General features: G+C 38.2%; 1 protein-coding gene across 2 annotated transcripts in view; it reads right to left on the bottom strand.

The window, feature by feature from the left end:
• The window catches only part of CCDC88C (coiled-coil domain containing 88C), a 221760-nt gene that overhangs the window by 46726 nt on the left and 157501 nt on the right, over positions 1–17533 (bottom strand). For both annotated transcript variants that reach the window (XM_074289718.1, XM_074289719.1), the window contains 5 exons: positions 16091–16218; positions 13594–13735; positions 12752–12937; positions 12110–12271; positions 9869–10146 (listed from right to left, as the gene is read on the bottom strand). In XM_074289718.1, coding sequence (XP_074145819.1) covers positions 9869–10146; positions 12110–12271; positions 12752–12937; positions 13594–13735; positions 16091–16218 — 896 coding nt within the window. The remainder of the gene's footprint in view (positions 1–9868; positions 10147–12109; positions 12272–12751; positions 12938–13593; positions 13736–16090; positions 16219–17533) is intronic.

Below are 17533 nucleotides of genomic sequence, written 5' to 3'. Positions count from 1 at the left end.
ATGTCCTCCTCTTGGTTCCAACTCATTTTTTTTCTCCCCCTAAAAAGAGGTCCTTAACCTGGAGGACCATAAACATGTTTTTAAAACTATTTAGATAACTCTTCTTCACAGGGCCACAATGAGGATTAATCTCATATTAATCCTCATATATGTGGATTAAATTATACATATATATATATATATACACTTTGCATGCTACATTTGCAAACCTTAAAACACTATGAAAATATTATCCAATAGGAGCAGTAGAAAGCATTTATTGAGCTTCCTCTAGGAAGCACTGGAGTCAAGAAGAACTGGGTTCAAGTCCTGCCCTGACATATACACTAGTTCTATAATCATCATCAGGGCCCAAGGCAACTCTGAGAAAAGAAAAAGAGTTTTATATTTAAGTAAGGTTTTAAGTTATAGAGGGTACTGATCTGTATTGATAAGTGAGTTTCCACCTTAAGAATGTCCTAATTCAATACTGGTGAAATCACAAATGTGGAGGTGCAGGGTGATAGGAACTGTAGAAGGCATTAGTATTTCAAGGGCAAAAATAAAATCATTCTAGCCCTCAAAGAACTTGTATTTCCCAAGGGTAGTAATGGGGAAAATCTATCAAAACAAGAAAATGTAAAATCTGTACAATGTAACCATAATCACAGGTGGTAGAAGAGATGAAGGGGGGGTTGAGAGTGAGAAAGAAAAATATCAACACCTGGGAAGATCGGGAAAGCACTTGAGCCAAGGGGAATCTACAGATTCCAAGAAGTGGAGGGTGAAATAGGGAGGGAGGACAATTTGGGCAAAGTAATAAAAATGGAAGTAGAGTAACACATGTTTGAGTCTCTAGTGGGGCAATAATGATTTTACTACAGGCAACAAGGATGGGGATAAATTATCTATTTTGGGAAACATTTATTGAATCCTAAGGGTTTGTAGAATACTGGACTAAAACTAGGGAACAGGAGCAGTAGAAAAGTCAGGCTCTGCCCTCAAGGAATGTCCGGTATAGGATATGTAGATAATTTTTTTAAAATGACACCTCTGATTTCATCAATAAGGCCCTCCCAGTGAATTTTTCTCTAGAAATACAAAATATGCTCTTAGATAGTTGCTTAGAGCAAAATTTCTTAAACTTTTTCCACTTGTGACTCCCTTTTTCCAGAGAAATTTTTATGTGATACTGAGTGTATAAGTATACAAAGCACAAATTAAACATTTACTGATAATACATTATAATTTCACATTGTTACGAGACCCTATACTGGATCATGGTCCACAGTTTAAGAAGCTGGGGCTTGGAACAGGTAGAGGAGCTTAAGCGACTGGATCAGGATTATATAGTCAAATGTAATTGATCTGTATAGCATATATTGGATTACTTTCCATCTAAGGGAGGGGATGGGGAGGAGGAGAAAATCTGAAACACAAGGCTATGCAAGGGTCAAGGTTGAAAATTTATCCTGCATATGTTTGAAAATAAAAAGCTATTAAAAATCAAAAACATAATTGATACAGGACTTAAACCCAAGTCTTGACTCTAAAAGTAGCTCTCTTATCTACATACCATGCTATGTCTCAATACAAAGAACTGGAACATATATTTAAATGCACATCTCTGCATTAGTGAGCAACAAAGAGCTGTGTGAAGTTTGAGGACCAGTAGATTATTTCTGTAAGCTATGGGTAGAAACTTATTTATCCTACATTTAAAAAAGAATCAATATCTTAATTTGTTGTGAATTGGATTTAAGTGGGGCAATGTGTCACAAAAAGGCCTATTTAGGAGGTTACTTCAAATATCCAGGATGGTAAATAACCAGGGGCTATATGAATATGGTGGTAGTGAGGAGAGAAAGAAGAAAAAAATGGTTGAAAGTGGTTATCATGAAAACCAAATTATTAAGCTGTACTGAAGTGTTCCTTGCCCTATCTCAAATAAGGCACTCTACCTCCTGGCTTTGCCTACTAGACTCTCCTTCCTCATATCCTCATATCCACCCCCCTGGCTTCCTTCAAGCTGAAATCCTACCCTCAAACTTTTTAAATAGGGGCCAGGTCACTGTCCCTCAGACTGTGGGAGGGCCCGACTATAGTAAAAACAAAAACTCATTTGTCATAACCCGGCGGGCGCACCTGCGGGCTGTAGTTTGACAACCCCTGCTCTACAAGAAGTCCTTCCACATTCTCTTTTCATTCTAGTCCCTGATTTTTGTTGATTACCTCTGGTTTATCCCTTCTACATCTTGTTTGCACACAATTATTCCATGCTGTCTTCTCTACTGTGTTGTGATATTCATCTTTAATCTCAGATTTAAGTAGTATGTGATACAGTAAAAAGCACAATGGATCTAGAATCAGGAGCTGTGGGTTCAAGTCAAAATTCTAAAACTTACAAGGCCTAGAACTTCAAATAGATGAAAAGTGAAAGAATCTAAAGAATCACCTACTCCAAATCCCTTATTTTTACACATGAGAAAACTTAAGCTTAAAAAAGGTTAAAAGCCTTGCCCAAGGACAAACATGTAATTTGCACTGAGGTTCAAATTCAAGTTCCTTCAGTCCAAATTCAGTGTTCTTTCAATTATTTCTTTTCTCTGAGTTTTAGTCTCCTCACTATAACAATCTATAAGTTATCTATAAAATAATCATGAAATAAATCATCTATAAAATGAAGATACAAACAAGTAACATTACTTAATCTCCCAGGATTGATGTGAGGAAAGCACTTTATTTTTTCTATTCATCTTGTAAATAGTATTTTTTCTAATTACATGTAAAGGCATTTTTCAACATTCTTTTATATTTTGAGTTCCAAATTTTTTCCCTCCCACTTCTCCGAAAAGGCAAACAATATGATTTGTTTCATATATGTAACTATAGTAAACATTTCCACATCACTTATATATTGTGAAAGAAGAAATAGAACAAAAGAGGAAAAAAACAGAGAGAAAAATAAAAATTCAATCTGCATTCAGACTCCATAGTTCTTTCTCTGGATGTGGGTAGTGAAGAAATCACTTTTCAGTTTACCAAAGAAATATTGGTGAAGGACAATTTACTACTGTGGGCAAGGAAAATTAATTTAAATTCACAAGTATTAAAAAAAGTATTTAAAAAGTATTATAAGTATTATAATCAAGTATTAAAAAAGGTTTCCTAGTCTTCTCTTTCTTGGTACTTACTAATTCTTTTGGCTAAATAAAACAACAAATGGAAGAGACTCAAAGAAATATCTAAGTTTGATAAGCACCTAAACTACCTAAAATCAGACTGATTTTTTTCTTTCTGGTCCCCTCTAAGGACTTATAAAATTTCACTGGCTTCCTGACACCCCATGTGTCCCCTCCCTCCTGGCAGCAGAATGTGTCAGTCAGAACGAATAGAAGATTTAGGGACAGAGAAAGCTCTTTTCACACATGGAGGTTCATTGCACCTTGTCTGTTCCACGGTCTCACAAGACCATGTGTGCTCAGGCCAGAGCAGGCCCCTAAGTCAGGAGGAAACTAACACCCGGATAAAGACCACCCAGAGGGTTGCTATGGGAACTCGGTCTCTGGCCATCACACCAGTTGTCCTCGACACCAATTCCTTCCTTGGATCTTGGGTTAAAGAACTTTTTTGTAGGGGGAACCAATTTATCACAAATGGTTTAGACGCAGATGCTCATGGGAACCCCTCTTGTAAGCCTATAGACAGGAGTCTCAGATTAACAAAACCTTCCCAAGTCCAAACTATAAATCACCAAAGTGACCTTTTTTTAAATGGTTACTGAGTGACAGGCACTGTGCTAAGTGTTAAAGATAGAGTAAAGGAAGTTGGAGGACCTGAGTTCAAATCCAGCCTCAGACACTTAACACTTCGTAGCTGTGTGACCATGGCAAATCATTTAACCCCAATTACCTCAGCAAAACAAGAAAGATACAGGCAAAGATGAAAAACTGAACTCAAAGTGTGTGTGTTCTAATGGGAGAGACAAGATGCACTCCACTTTATATAAAAAATACAAACAGCATAGCCACCAGAGGAAAGGTACTAGTATTAAGGCATATAAGGAAATGCTTTTACAATCCAAAAAATTAAAAGTAAAATGGGCACAGTGGATAGAGTGCCAGGCCTAGAGTCAGGCAAACTCATCAAATCTAAGCTCAGACACTTCCTAGCTGTGTGACTCTGGACAAGTCACTTATCCCATTTGTCTCAGTTTTCTTACTGAAACTGGAGAAGGAAGTAGCAAAGCACTCCAGCACTCCAGCACCCACAGCGAGACATGACTGAAATTACTGAACAACAAACAAAATTAACTGAATGAAGAGAAATGAGAAACTGCCCTCAACCTACTGCTTTGTGGAGGTGAGAAGTCCGGAGGTATTACACATTCAAACAAGTTTTGGGACTTTTCCCGATGTATCAGAGCAATTATGCTCGACTTTTGCTTTGCTTTTCTAAAAGAAAAATACTATTTTTCATATGGGATGGTTCTCTGGGAAGGTGAGGGAGAATGTTACTTGGGATAATTATGGTGATACAAGAAAGAGAAAGTACTAGAAGAAAATCTAAGAGAGACAGACATAGAAATAGAGATATAGAGAAAGAAAAGCAAAAAGAAGGAAATGAGGGTGGGGTTGGTTTCAGAGAAACCTGGGAAGACTTGTATAAACGAACGCAGAGTGAAGTAAGTAGAAGATTTTATACAATAATAAAATAAACGTCTCTAATTCTTTCAGATGATCTACAGATTGCACAACTTCCCAGCCTGACATCCAATCTTTCAGTGTCCTTCCTACAACATCAAAAATGAATACTTTAGTTGCCAGGCAAGTCAGAGAAGCTTGACAGAAGAGGTAAAAGTTTAACTGAGCCTTGAAGATGAAAAGAATGCTGAAAGGTGAGTCAAAAAGCCTGGATTTAGTTACAAAGAGTAGACCTTTCATTAGAAAGATCTTTGAGGGCAAGATAATTCATTTCTGTGGGACTCAGCTTTCATCTGTAAAACGGGAATAATAGTATCTATCATTATTATCTCCTCAGGCTTAGATAAGCAGAGGAAAAAAGGAGGAAGGCATTTTAACCTGAAGCATGAACAATGTACAATTGTAAATATACAATTGTATATACAATTCTCTTCCCTTCCATTTTTTTTCTAAAATTAAAGGTTTTTTTAATTTTCAAAATATATACATGGATAATTTTCTTTTTTTTATTTAGAATTTTTCCCTCAGTATATATGCATGAGTAATTTTTTTATAATATTATCCCTTGTATTCATTTTTCCAAATTATCCCCCCTCCCTCCACTCCCTCCCCCCGATGACAGGCAATCCCATACATTTTACATGTGTTACAATATAACCTAGATACAATATATGTGTGTAAATACCATTTTCTTGTTGCACATTAAGTATTAGATTCCAAAGGTATAAGTAACCTGGGTAGATAGACAGTAGTGCTAACAGTTTACATTCACTTCCCAGTGTTCCTTCTCTGGGTGTAGTTGTTTCTGTCCATCATTGATCAACTGGAAGTGAGTTGGATCTTCTTTATGTTGAAGATATCCACTTTACATGGATAATTTTCAACATTCACCCTTACAAAACCTAGTGTTCCAAATTTTCTCCTTCCCTTCTCACCCCATTCCTTCCCCTAAATGGCAAGTAATCCAATATATGTTAAACATGTGTAATTCTTCTGTACATATTTCCACATTTATCTTGTGGCATAAGAAAAATCAGATCCAAAAAAAAAAAAAAAATGAGAAAGAAAACAAAAAGCAAGCAAAGCACCACAAAAAGAGTGAGAATGCTGTGCTGTGGTCCACACTCAGGTCCCACAGTCCCCTGGGTGCAGATGGCTCTCCCCACCACAAGCCCAATTTTGGCTTCCATCCTGACATCCAGCACCTAGGACAGTTCCCCTCTAAAACTGCTGGCCGGGGCCCCTCCCCCCCACCACTCAGGGTCTGACAGGGCCCACAAGGCCTGGATGAGCCCTCTTTCCCATTATTCTTTCTGAAAGGAGAGCAGATCCTTTATAGCCTCGCTTCCTATCAACCTTGTTCATGTGCTGCACCCCAGTGAGCTCCATGAGAGGAGAGCCAGTTTGACTTTCTTCTCTGTATCCCCAATCTTAGCACAATGTCTGGCGCGTCGTAAATTATTAATAAATGCTTCCAGGTCAATTGCGTGCCTGATTGATTGAAAGGTTTAGAGTACAGGCCCTGACACAGACTGTGGGGCTGTCATCTGAGCTACAGAGAATCTCCCCCATCAGATGGCTTCAGGCAATGAATTTTTAATCACAGAAACTCATGGGGGACACTTATTTGGGAGAGTTGGGGAGAGATGATGATCTATACTAATGGGCTGAGAATCAACACAAAATCACAAATCCACTGAGAAAATAAGACATCTACTGGATACTGCAGAATACGTCGCTTTCCTCAAGAGCCTCACACCATAACTGAAGGAGAGTAGAAAAGGGTATGTAAGTAATTATTATACGGGAAGATATAACCTAGGGAAAGGATAATTAGAAATGTAGGGAGGGAGAGCTTCCTTTAAACTTAAGGGTCAGGGGAGACTTCCTGGAGGAGGTGACACCTGAGCTTAGCTAGAAGAAGACAGAAATTTCAACAAGAAATTTCAGCAATCAGTAATGAAGGGAGTCCCTGCAAGGGATGGAAAGAGAGGAAGAGAATGGGAGAAGAGAAGGTTGACAGAAATGAGATGTGATACATGGAAATGAGAATGAGGGATGGAGGATGGTCTAGTTTGGCTAGAATTCAGAAAAAATTCTGAATTCTATCTAACTCTATATAATATTATATCATATTACAAATGATAAAGAGTGACATGAGAAGGCTGGAAATGTGGGTTAGGAATGGATTGTAGAGGTCTTGATCACCAGATTATTCTGTAGACAAGTTGACTCTTTAAAGCAAAACAGAAGCAATCAAAACTGTGCCTGGGGAAGGTTTCTCAGGCAGTGAAAACAGGACCAGAAGCAATCAGGTATTAGAGTGCTGGATTTGGAGGTAGGACAACTTGAATCTCAATCCTGCCTCAGACGTCCATTGGTACCCATCCTCAGTTTCCTCATCTGTAAAATGGAGTTATTAATAGAGCCAGCCAGCCCTCTTTGGGTTATTGCATGAGAAGACAGCAAATGTGATGAAGTTATGCAAATTTTAAAGTGCTCTATAAATACTAAATACTAGACCTCCCATCTCTGAGATTGGCTAAGATAATGATAAATGTTGGAGGGAATCTGGGAAAACTGGGACAGTAATGCATTGTTGGTGGAGTTGTGAATTGATCCAACCATTCAGTAGAACACTTTGGAACTATATGCAAAGGACTAGCAAACTGTGCATATCCTTTGACCCAGCAGTATCTCCACTAGGCCAATATCCCAAAGAGATCTTAAAGAAGGGAAAGGGACCTGTATGTGCCAAAATGTGTGTGGCAGCCCTCTTTGTAGTGGCCAGAAACTGGAAACTACGTGGATGCCCATCAATTGGAGAATGGCTGAATAAGTTATATGATAGTAATGGAATATTATTATTCTATAAGAAATGATGAACAAGCTGACTTTAGAAAGGTCTGGAAAGATTTACACGAACTGATGCTGAGTGAAATAAGCAGAACCAAGAATACAATGCACACAATAACTGCAAGAATGTGCCATGATCAACTATGAAGCACTCGATTCCTGTCAGTAATTCAGTGGCCCAAAGCAACCCCAATAAAACTTTGGATGGAAACGCCACCCACATCCAGAGAGAGAACTATAGAAAATGAATGTAAATCAGCACATGCTATGTTCACTTTTTTTTTCTTCTGTTTTTTTCTCTCTCCTAATTTTTCTCCTTTGTTCTGATTTCTCTCTTCCAACATGATTCATAAGGAAATATGTAAAAAAATGAATGCACATGTATGATAAAAATATGTTGTTTTTATATATAATGGGAAAATAAAAAAATTTTAAATACTAACTAGTATAAATGTCATTACTTTACTAGCTGGAGTAATGGAGTAATGTGAGTGGCAAAGAATAGGCTAGTAATAATGAATATGAGAAAACTAAGAAGAGAAAGGTTCTAATATGTGTGAATTAACCAGATTTGCATCTTATTGTCTATTTCTCAGAGGTAATAAGAGTTTTTATTTACTATTCCCAGGGAAAGTTCATGGAACTCAAGACAATGAAGAGAAAGAGACAAAACTGGGAGGAAGTAAAGGGCGGAGTAAATAAATGTGTAGGAGGGAAGATAATTCACCATCTTGTGAGAAGTTAGACCGTAAATTATTATTTCCAAAACTTTCAGAGTGAATAAAGGTTTACAAGGTACCTGAGGAACAGGATCTCTTTTGATCCTCAGAGTAGTCCTGTTGGTAGTTTGATTATTATTATCCCAGGGAAACAAGGGTTAGAGATGAAGTGACTTAAGGCTTAATACTCAGGACATGAGGGTCAAGGGGGCTGGTCTTGGAGTTCAAATACTGCCACAGATATAGAACAGTGTGAGTTTCTTCATCTCTTTCAGTCTCATTTTCCTCATCTATAAAATGGGAATAAGAATGACACCTACCTTGACTGGGTTGTTGTAAGGATCAAATGAGATCCATGAGACAATATGCAAACCTTTAAAATACTATCAATGTTACCTTCAATAACTGTTTGTTAAAGACTCAGTCAAGATCATACAGGTGAGAGAACTGTGATTTGAGTCCATATGGGCTCTAATTTTAGGGGGAGGGAAAAAGGGGGAGATTGTTCACTGCCGTCTATAGATTTTCCTTCCTGTGACAAGGGAAGGGAAGAAAAACAGAGGTAAGAAAAGAATGACTAATAAGGCAGGGTGAGATGGGTGGGGTTCAGTTTCCTGTGCGATGGGTTAAAAGAACACATACCAAATATTAACTTTTCTGAGTGTTGGGGGCTCTTTGTGGCATTGGGGAGATTGGGGCACGGTAGAAAAATCAGCCAGTGTTCTATCTGTGGCACATATCTGGGAGTTCTATCAACTCCTCTCACAGAGTTAGGGAGAAAAAAACTCAATTCTAGTTTTCTAGGGCCTGAATTTATTTTGAGTCAGGTCCAAGAGGAGCAAAGATGCCGTACATGGTTTATAATATACAGGTTTAAAATATACAGGCATGTACAAAATTTAAGGCACTCTATTGTCCCTTAAGGAGTTTATAATTATTTTCAGAAGATCAAATGAGATTACATATGAAATGCTCTGCAAACCTTAAAGCCTTATATAAAATGCAACAGTTATTATTTTAAGAGGCAAAGGGTTGAACTTGGGACTGGAAGAGACCTGTATTTGAATTCTGATTCTGATATTCATTAGCTATGTGAACATGGGCCATTCACTTCTCTTAATAATAAGATAACTAAGAATGAGACTAATAACTCATCTGGCTTAATAAAGTAATAATAATGATAATTCATTTAACATAATAATAGTACTGATGATTCATTTCATGTAATAAGAATTCATAATGAGAATAGTAATTTATTTCTCTTAATAAGATAATTACATGGGAAGACTGCATTTCCCTTAATAAAATAATGAATAATTAGAATGCATTTCACCTAAGATAACAAGAATAACATTTCACTTCACTTAATAATCATAAGAATAACTGTTAACACTTATACCTCATAAGGCTGCTTTTGAGAATTGAAGGAGATAGGTATTTAAAGCTCTGTAAACCTTGTTATTAGCAAAAGCCAGCTTTTGTGAGTTTCACAAAAGGTGATGCTGAGGGGGGAAGCTCCCTCCTCTTTTCAAACCCCTCCAGAGGACCCCAAACAAAGGCCATCTCCTCAGTGCTTTCTCGAGTATCTGAGCCTTCTCTCCAGAACCTTACCTGTCCCCCAGCTCCTTGTGCTCCACTTCCAGATTCTTGTGCAGGGTCTTCAGGCAGCTATGCTGATGTATGAGCATTTCATACTCTGTGGACTGCCGTTCGTGCAGGGAGCTCAGGTGCTCGTGGTCCTGAAGCAGCGACTCATAGGCCGTCATCATCTGCTCCTTTTGTTTCAGCAGGTTTTCGTTCTCATTCTCCTTAATCGCCTGCTGGTTCTGGAGTAAAGTGTACTGGGCTGTCAGAGAAGAATTCTGAGAGCTCAAGGTCGAGTTCTCCACCTTCAGAGACAGAAAAACATGGCACAGCGCTCTTAGACGAGATGGAGATGACATTGGAAGGCAGGATTATCAATTCAAACACTCTGTGATGGACTTAAACACAACAGCCAGAGGATCCTGGTCCCAACGTGATGTTTCTCCAAGGAGCTGATACCTACCCCATATCTCCCTAATAAGCTGGGACACTCCCAATACAACCATTTCTATACTTGCACAGTTCTCACTGTTTCAGTGAGTCTCAATCTGACTCTCTGCAACTCCTATTAATAATTGTTCCAAGTTCTGCTCTAGAGAAGGACCACTCATAAAAGTAATCCCTCTTCCACAAATCTTTCATAGACAGTCTCTTTTCTAAGCTAAAAATCCTTAGTTCCTTCAAATCACACTCCGATCACATGGATTTGAAGCTCTTTGTTATCCCAACTGTGTTTTCCAGCTCATCAAATGTCTTCTTAACTTTGCGGCCTAGTATCAGAACAGATTACGCAAGATGATCATAGCGGTATAGTGGGAAGGATAATGGCTTTGGAGAAAGAGGATGTGGGTTCAAGTCCCCCTTCTTGGCAACACCTGTGTGACTCCAGACAAATAACAATCTCCTCAGGCCTCAGTTTCCTCATCTGTTAAATGAGAGGATTGATCATCATTGCTATCACCCTAATGACTCCTATCAAGTTTATAGTCAAACCTATGAAATTGGCTTTTTGAACCCAATGGTAAGACTTCAAGTTCACCATTATTATATTTAACCTGACTGGATTTAGCTCATTGTTCCAGCCTGTCAAGATTGTTTGTCACCTGTCATTTTATAGATCATTCCCAACTTCTGTGTTTTCTGAAAATCCTAAAGGTATGACATCAGTGTCTTTGTAAAAGACACTGATTAAGAATATTCGGCACCAAAAAAAAAAAAAAAAAAAAGAATATTCGGCACCAGAATGATAGATACCAGATAAGGTCTATTAATGATCAACTTCTCTTTGTTCTGGCCTTTCTACCAGTTCCAGAATTGGAGAGCATCTAGGAGTTCACAGTATTTATTGGAAAGAGAAAGGATATAGGAATCACCCAATTCACTGAAAACCCATTCAGAGACTCAGTGACATCAGAATGATTTTCATACTAATGTGTTTTAATTTCTAATGCTGTAAATATCAATAGTGACCGCTAGGTGGCACCATAGTGCACAGAGTGCTGGGCCTAGGTCAGGAAGACTCATCTCCCGGAGTTCAAATCTAGCCTCAAACACTTATTAGACCCTGGGAAAGTCCCTTGACCCTATTTACCTCAGTTTCCTCATGTGTAAAATGAGCTGTAGAAGGAAGTGGCACACTGAACCAGTATCTTTGCCTAGAAAACCTCAAATGGGGTCACAAAAAGTTGGACATGACTAAAAAATGACTAAACATCATCAACTGGTAATAAAGATCACCCATATAAAGTCATTAATGGGAAGGGAGTTTCAATAATTTTAAGAATGAAAAGAGGGTCCCAGGATCAAAAAGTCTGAGAATCAACAATAGTCTCTCCTCTTTATTTTATGGGCAAAGTCCAATGGAAGGCCATCGAGGCTAAGGTCACACAGATAGAAGAATTAGAATTCAGGGCTCTTGATCCCTAGTGTAGGGGACTTTCTACCTTCCCATGCTATCTTCATTAAATGATGATTATAAGATCTAACATTTATAAAGTGCCTACTATGTGCCAGACACTGTTAAGAGCCTACTATGTGTCAGACACTGCTATGTGCCCACTAGGTTCCGTTGCTAAGTGCTTTACAAACATTTTCTCCTTTGATCCTTACAACGACCTTGGTAGGCAGGCAGGTATAATTATCATACTATTGCTACTTCAGGACCACGCTATGCCTTGGTTTCCTGCCATCAGCACATCATAACTGGAGCTCTGAGGCTGAGTTCTGAACGAATGGCCCCTGCTCCAGCAACGGCCTTGGACCACTGACCTGCAGCTGAGCCGTCTGAGTCTGCAGGACCGTGTTGTGCTCCTGCAGGAAGGCGCTTTGCTTCTGAAGTGTCAGGATCTGGTTACTGAAGGTCATGTTCTGGGTTTCCAAGTGCTTGAGCTGTTCCTTGAGCAGCTGCTTCTCCGCATGAAGGGCGGCATTCTAGAACAAACCCCACACAAGCAGTTATTAATGTGATTAGGCAACAGGTTAAAAAAGAACCCTATGGGGATTGCTAAGCCATCAGGACTGTCCTCTGTATGATGCCTCTCTAGTAATATTATATTCTAAGCAGACTGAAGAGGTGACATCATGAGGCTCTCTTTGGAACATCTTCAAATCATGTAATAACAAAAACAATAATAAGAGGCGAAGAAGTAGGAGGCTGAGAATAGAGGGAAGAGAAAGAAGAAATTAGTATTAAAAATAACTTTAGAAGGGGAAATCGGGCCAGAAATGTCAGTTCTGTACTTCTGGTGTGTTTTAATAAGCAGTATTGAAATCTCCACCAAGCATTTGCATTGAGTGTCCAATGAAAGACAGAACGGGGACTAGAAAGTCCATCCAAAGAATGAAGAAACTATTCCCATATAGAGATGGAAGCAGAAAAAGGAACCAGGATTCAAGTCTACAGAGACTTACATTCCTTTCCAATTCTATGGCTCTGTCCTTGACTTTCAACAGCTCCATGGTAGCGTCTCGGCCAGTCTCCCAGTTCTCTTTGACCTGGTGGTTGAGGGCTACTTTCCCCACTGGATGTTTACAAGAGTTCTGCAACTGTTTCCCTTCTTCCTGACTCTGCATGAGTACTTCATATTCTTTTTTTATCTGGAGGAATAATAAGCAAAAACAGACTTTAGAAAAAAATATTCAGAGAAATGTTTTTTTCATGACTGCACTATATGATCTTTATCAAATTTCTTGGTCTCTCAATGAAATAGGAGGGGAGGAAGGAATGAATTTGGAGCTCAAAATTGCACCCCAAAAAAGGTTTTACATGTAATTGGAAAAAAGATTATAATTTTAAAAATGAAAAAGAAGGAAGTATATAGGTGAATCCAAGCAAAGTGTAGAGACTGGAAATAATCACCCTACCCACTGTGGATTTCTGAGGCACAGTAAAGTGAGATGTGGGAAACATTCAATAATCAAGTCCTGCAACTATGAACTTGGTAATTCTCTTATAATCCCCCCCAAAGTATACAACATAGGGAAGATCATTCAAGGGGAGGCTAATTAGTGCAGCAGAGAGAATGTCAAGTCTGGAGGCAGGAAGATCTGAGTTCAAATCCAACCTTGACATTTACTAGTGGTATGATACTAGGCAAATCTTTTAACCTTCGAAGAGTTTCCTGATCTATAAAATGAGCTGGAGAAGAAAATGGTAAAGCTCTAGTATCTTTGTCAAGAAAACCCCATATAGAGTCATGAAGAGTAAAAAATGAAGAAATAACAAATCCTTCACCCCACATTCAGAGTCTCACCATTTTTAGTTCATTTTGTAGTTGATGATTTAAATTAACAGTCCCCTCCATTTGGGCCTGCAAGAATACAATCTTATCTTCTTTCATGGCTAGTGTTGTTCTGAGGGCTGATTCATTTCTGTTCTCCAGTAGCTTATATTTTCTGAAATCAGAGGATACAATAACATTACATCCTGCCTCACTCTAATTTATAAAGTGAGCTCAATAGGAAAAATTCTCTCTCAGTCCTTCCCCCCCTCCCTGTCCCTCTCTCTTGCCACTTAGCCCCCAATCTCACAATTACCTATGCTTCCTTCCTCCCACTGGCCAGCTTCTTTGCCTGTACTCGGTCCACATGAAACAAAGCAAGGTCTAAAACTCATGTTGCTGAGCTCCACCTAAGGTGATGTAAGGGAGGTGAATAATGGAGACTCCAATCTTGCTTCAGAGCCTGGACAAAACACTCACCCTGTTGGAGCCTCAGTTTCCTCAGCTCTAAAAGACTCAGCTCACAGACTTTACTTCTCTGAGGTCCATTCTCAGCTCTATATCTGTGACCCTATTTAAATGTGACTGCTCACTTTATTACAATCACAATTCTTATAATCATTACAATCCTAATCTGTAAAAATAGCTGGTCTCAGGACAGAGTCCTGGACATGCAATCAGGAAGACCTAAATTCAAATCATGGTGTGTGAACCTGAGTAAATCACATTAATTGTCTAGGACAAATATTCCTTACCTATAAGTAAAGATGGAAGAAAAACAAGCATTTATTAAGCCCCACTATGCTCTAGGCACTGTGCTGAGCTACAAATTATTTCATTTGATCACCTCAACAACCTTAGAAGGTAACAATAAAAATAATAATTACTAACATTTATATCGCACTTACCATGTGCCACGCACTCTGCTAAAATAATTATTATCTCATTTGATATTCACAATATTTGAAATTCACAATATTACCCAGGAGGGTAATAATAACAACTAATACTTTACAGTACTTAACTATGTGCTAGGCCCTCTGCTAAGTGTTTTATAATTATTATCTCATTTGATATTCACAATAACCCAGGAGGGTAATAATAACAGCTAATATTTACTATGTGCTAGGCCCTCTGCTAAGTGTTTTATAATTATTATCTCATTTGATATTCACAATAACCCAGGAGGGTAATAATAACAGCTAATACTTACTATGTGCTAAGCCCTCTGCTAAGTGCTTTATAATTATTATCTCATTTGATATTCACAATAACCCAGGAGGGTAATAATAACAGCTAATATTTACTATGTGCTAGGTCCTCTGCTAAGTGTTTTATAATTATTATCTCATTTGAAATTCACAATATTACCCAGGAGGGTAATAATAACAGCTAATACTTTATAGCACTCACTATGTGGTAGGCCCTCTGCTAAGTGCTTTATAATTATTATCTCATTTGAACTTCACAATAACCCAGGAGGGTAATAATAACAGCTAATACTTACTATGTGCTATGCACTCTAAGTGCTTTATAATTATTATCTCATTTGATATTCACAATAACCCAGGAGGGTAATAATAACAGCTAATACTTTATAGCACTCACTATGTGGTAGGCCCTCTGCTAAGTGCTTTATAGTTATTATCTCATTTGAACTTCACAATAACCCAGGAGGGTAATAATAACAGCTAATACTTACTATGTGCTATGCACTCTAAGTGTTTTATAATTATTTATTATCTCATTTGATATTCACAATAACTCAGGAGGGTAATAACAACAGCTAATACTTACTATGTGCTAGGTCCTCTGCTAAATGCTTTATAATTATTATCTCATTTGAACTTCACAACCACCCTGGGAGGTAGGTGCTAGTGATTATCGTCATGTCTTATAGTTGAGGAAACTGAGACAGATGGAGACTTTAAGTGACCTGTCCAGGATCACATAGCAAATAAATAGCTGCAGCTAAATTTGAATCAGGTCTTCCTTACTGTGGATCCAGGACTCTACCCACCACAAAACCTAGCTGCTCCTAAAATGAGAAGGACTAGACTTCACGGCAGCTCTAGACCTACAATTCTATATCCAAGTTACAATTCTAGCTAAATTATAATTCTTGACCCGACCAAAATATTAGGTCACCTTTTGAGTGAGATTATTTTGATAGTCACTGTTGCAGGATGGCCAAGTCATAAAACTGTCACACCAGGAGTTAAGCAGAGATTTTAACCGGTATTTAAAATTCTAGGCTATTTATTTCTGGGCTCATTTGGAAGGCCCTCAAGACAGGAGGTGCTGTTTCCATGAAATAGGCTAGTGGAAACTTCTGACTTCAGCACAAGAGCTCCCGTTTCTATAGCCCCTCAGCAAACCCAGCAACAAGAGCCTCACTCACTTTTTAAACACATGCCCTACAAATCAAAACACAGGGAAAACAACCACGCTGGGCAAATTCTGTGCGACAGATATATTAAGCTTCAGACTAAACAGCAGAGGAAGCTGTTAGGGGAGTTAATTTCCTCACTTGTCATCATTGCTGTTATCATCCTCCTGCAGGAGGCCTTTGTTCAATCCAACTTTTTCCAGTTCTTGGCTCAGCTTGTCCCGTTCACTGGACAACTGCTGGCTCTTCAGTTTCTCAAGGACCAAGTCCTGCAATAACAACATTCGCATCATTAACCAAGTAACTATAAGACACAAAGCAAGACCGGAGGTTTACCCATAAATCCATTGTAATTCTAACACACACAAACACAGGCCAATTTCTCAAATTGAGACAGATTTGGATCTTCTACACTGGCTTGACAAATAAAAGATAAAAATAAGACTGTCCTATATTACCTCCTACTTCCCTCCCACCCCAAATTATAGTCAAAAAAAAAAAAAAAAAGGAAGGGGGGATTTTTCCATTAGTACCTTCTGATCCTAAGTCAACAATTTTGACTCAAGTTAAGTCAAAACTTCCTATCAGAGTTGTACAAAAAAAGAATGGACTTCAGGAGGCCACCTTTCAATGCAGGTCTTACTGAGGTCAACATAAAGGGGGTTTGAACTTGAACCTTTATGGACTTGAACTTCTGTTCAGGCCCACATAAACTAGATGACCTCTCTGGTCCCCTTTAGCTTAAATCTATGATGAAGATAACCTGGTGATATTTATTAAACCTTAAGCTCTTTGAGGGGAAGGATCTATCTTATTTACTCTGTAACATACTGCTGTTATTGCTGTTGTTAGTCATATTTAACTTTTTGTGACTCCAGTTGGTATTTTTTGTTCCTGGCAAAGATGGAATGGTTTGGCATTTTCTTTTCCAACTCATTTTACAGATGAGGAAACTGAGGCAAACAGGGTTAAGTGACTTGCCCAGAGTCACACAGCTAATAAATGTTTGAGATTGACTTTGAACTTAGGAAGAAGAATCTTCCTGACACCAAGTCCAGTATGCTCCTAATATATATTTTGAATGAACAAATGGATTTATTATCTTTATTATGTGATTATTTATTATAAATCATCTTATTCAATAAATGCCACGTTTATTTACATTGTTACTGTTATCAAAATTATTAACAATATGAATTATAATTGTTCTTGTTTCTCTACATAAAAATCTCATAAAGGCTGTGTTAATCGCAGCATTTATGTGATGCAGATCACAGGGTCAGCGTCATCCCCATTTTAACAATGAAGTTCAGAATCAGTGACTTGTCAGTGACCACAAGTAGTAATTTTAAGTACTTGGCTTGAACCTGAATCCAGGTTTCTGAATCCAAATCTGATACTTTCTCTATCATTCATTTATTCAATCAGGAAGCATTAGGTACCCACAGTAATCAGAATATTAACCCAGACACTACGAGAAATATAAAATTTAGACAGGACCTCTGCCTCCATATGGAGCTTCCAACCTAGTACTATATTATCTATGTTATGGAATTGTGGTATCTATCTTTATTTCTTTATTAA

The sequence above is a fragment of the Sminthopsis crassicaudata genome, chromosome 2 (genome assembly GCF_048593235.1).
Source record: "Sminthopsis crassicaudata isolate SCR6 chromosome 2, ASM4859323v1, whole genome shotgun sequence".
NCBI lineage: Eukaryota > Metazoa > Chordata > Mammalia > Dasyuromorphia > Dasyuridae > Sminthopsis > Sminthopsis crassicaudata.
The sequence above is the reverse complement of the archived record's forward strand: the minus strand, read 5'-3'. Positions and strand labels throughout refer to the sequence as shown.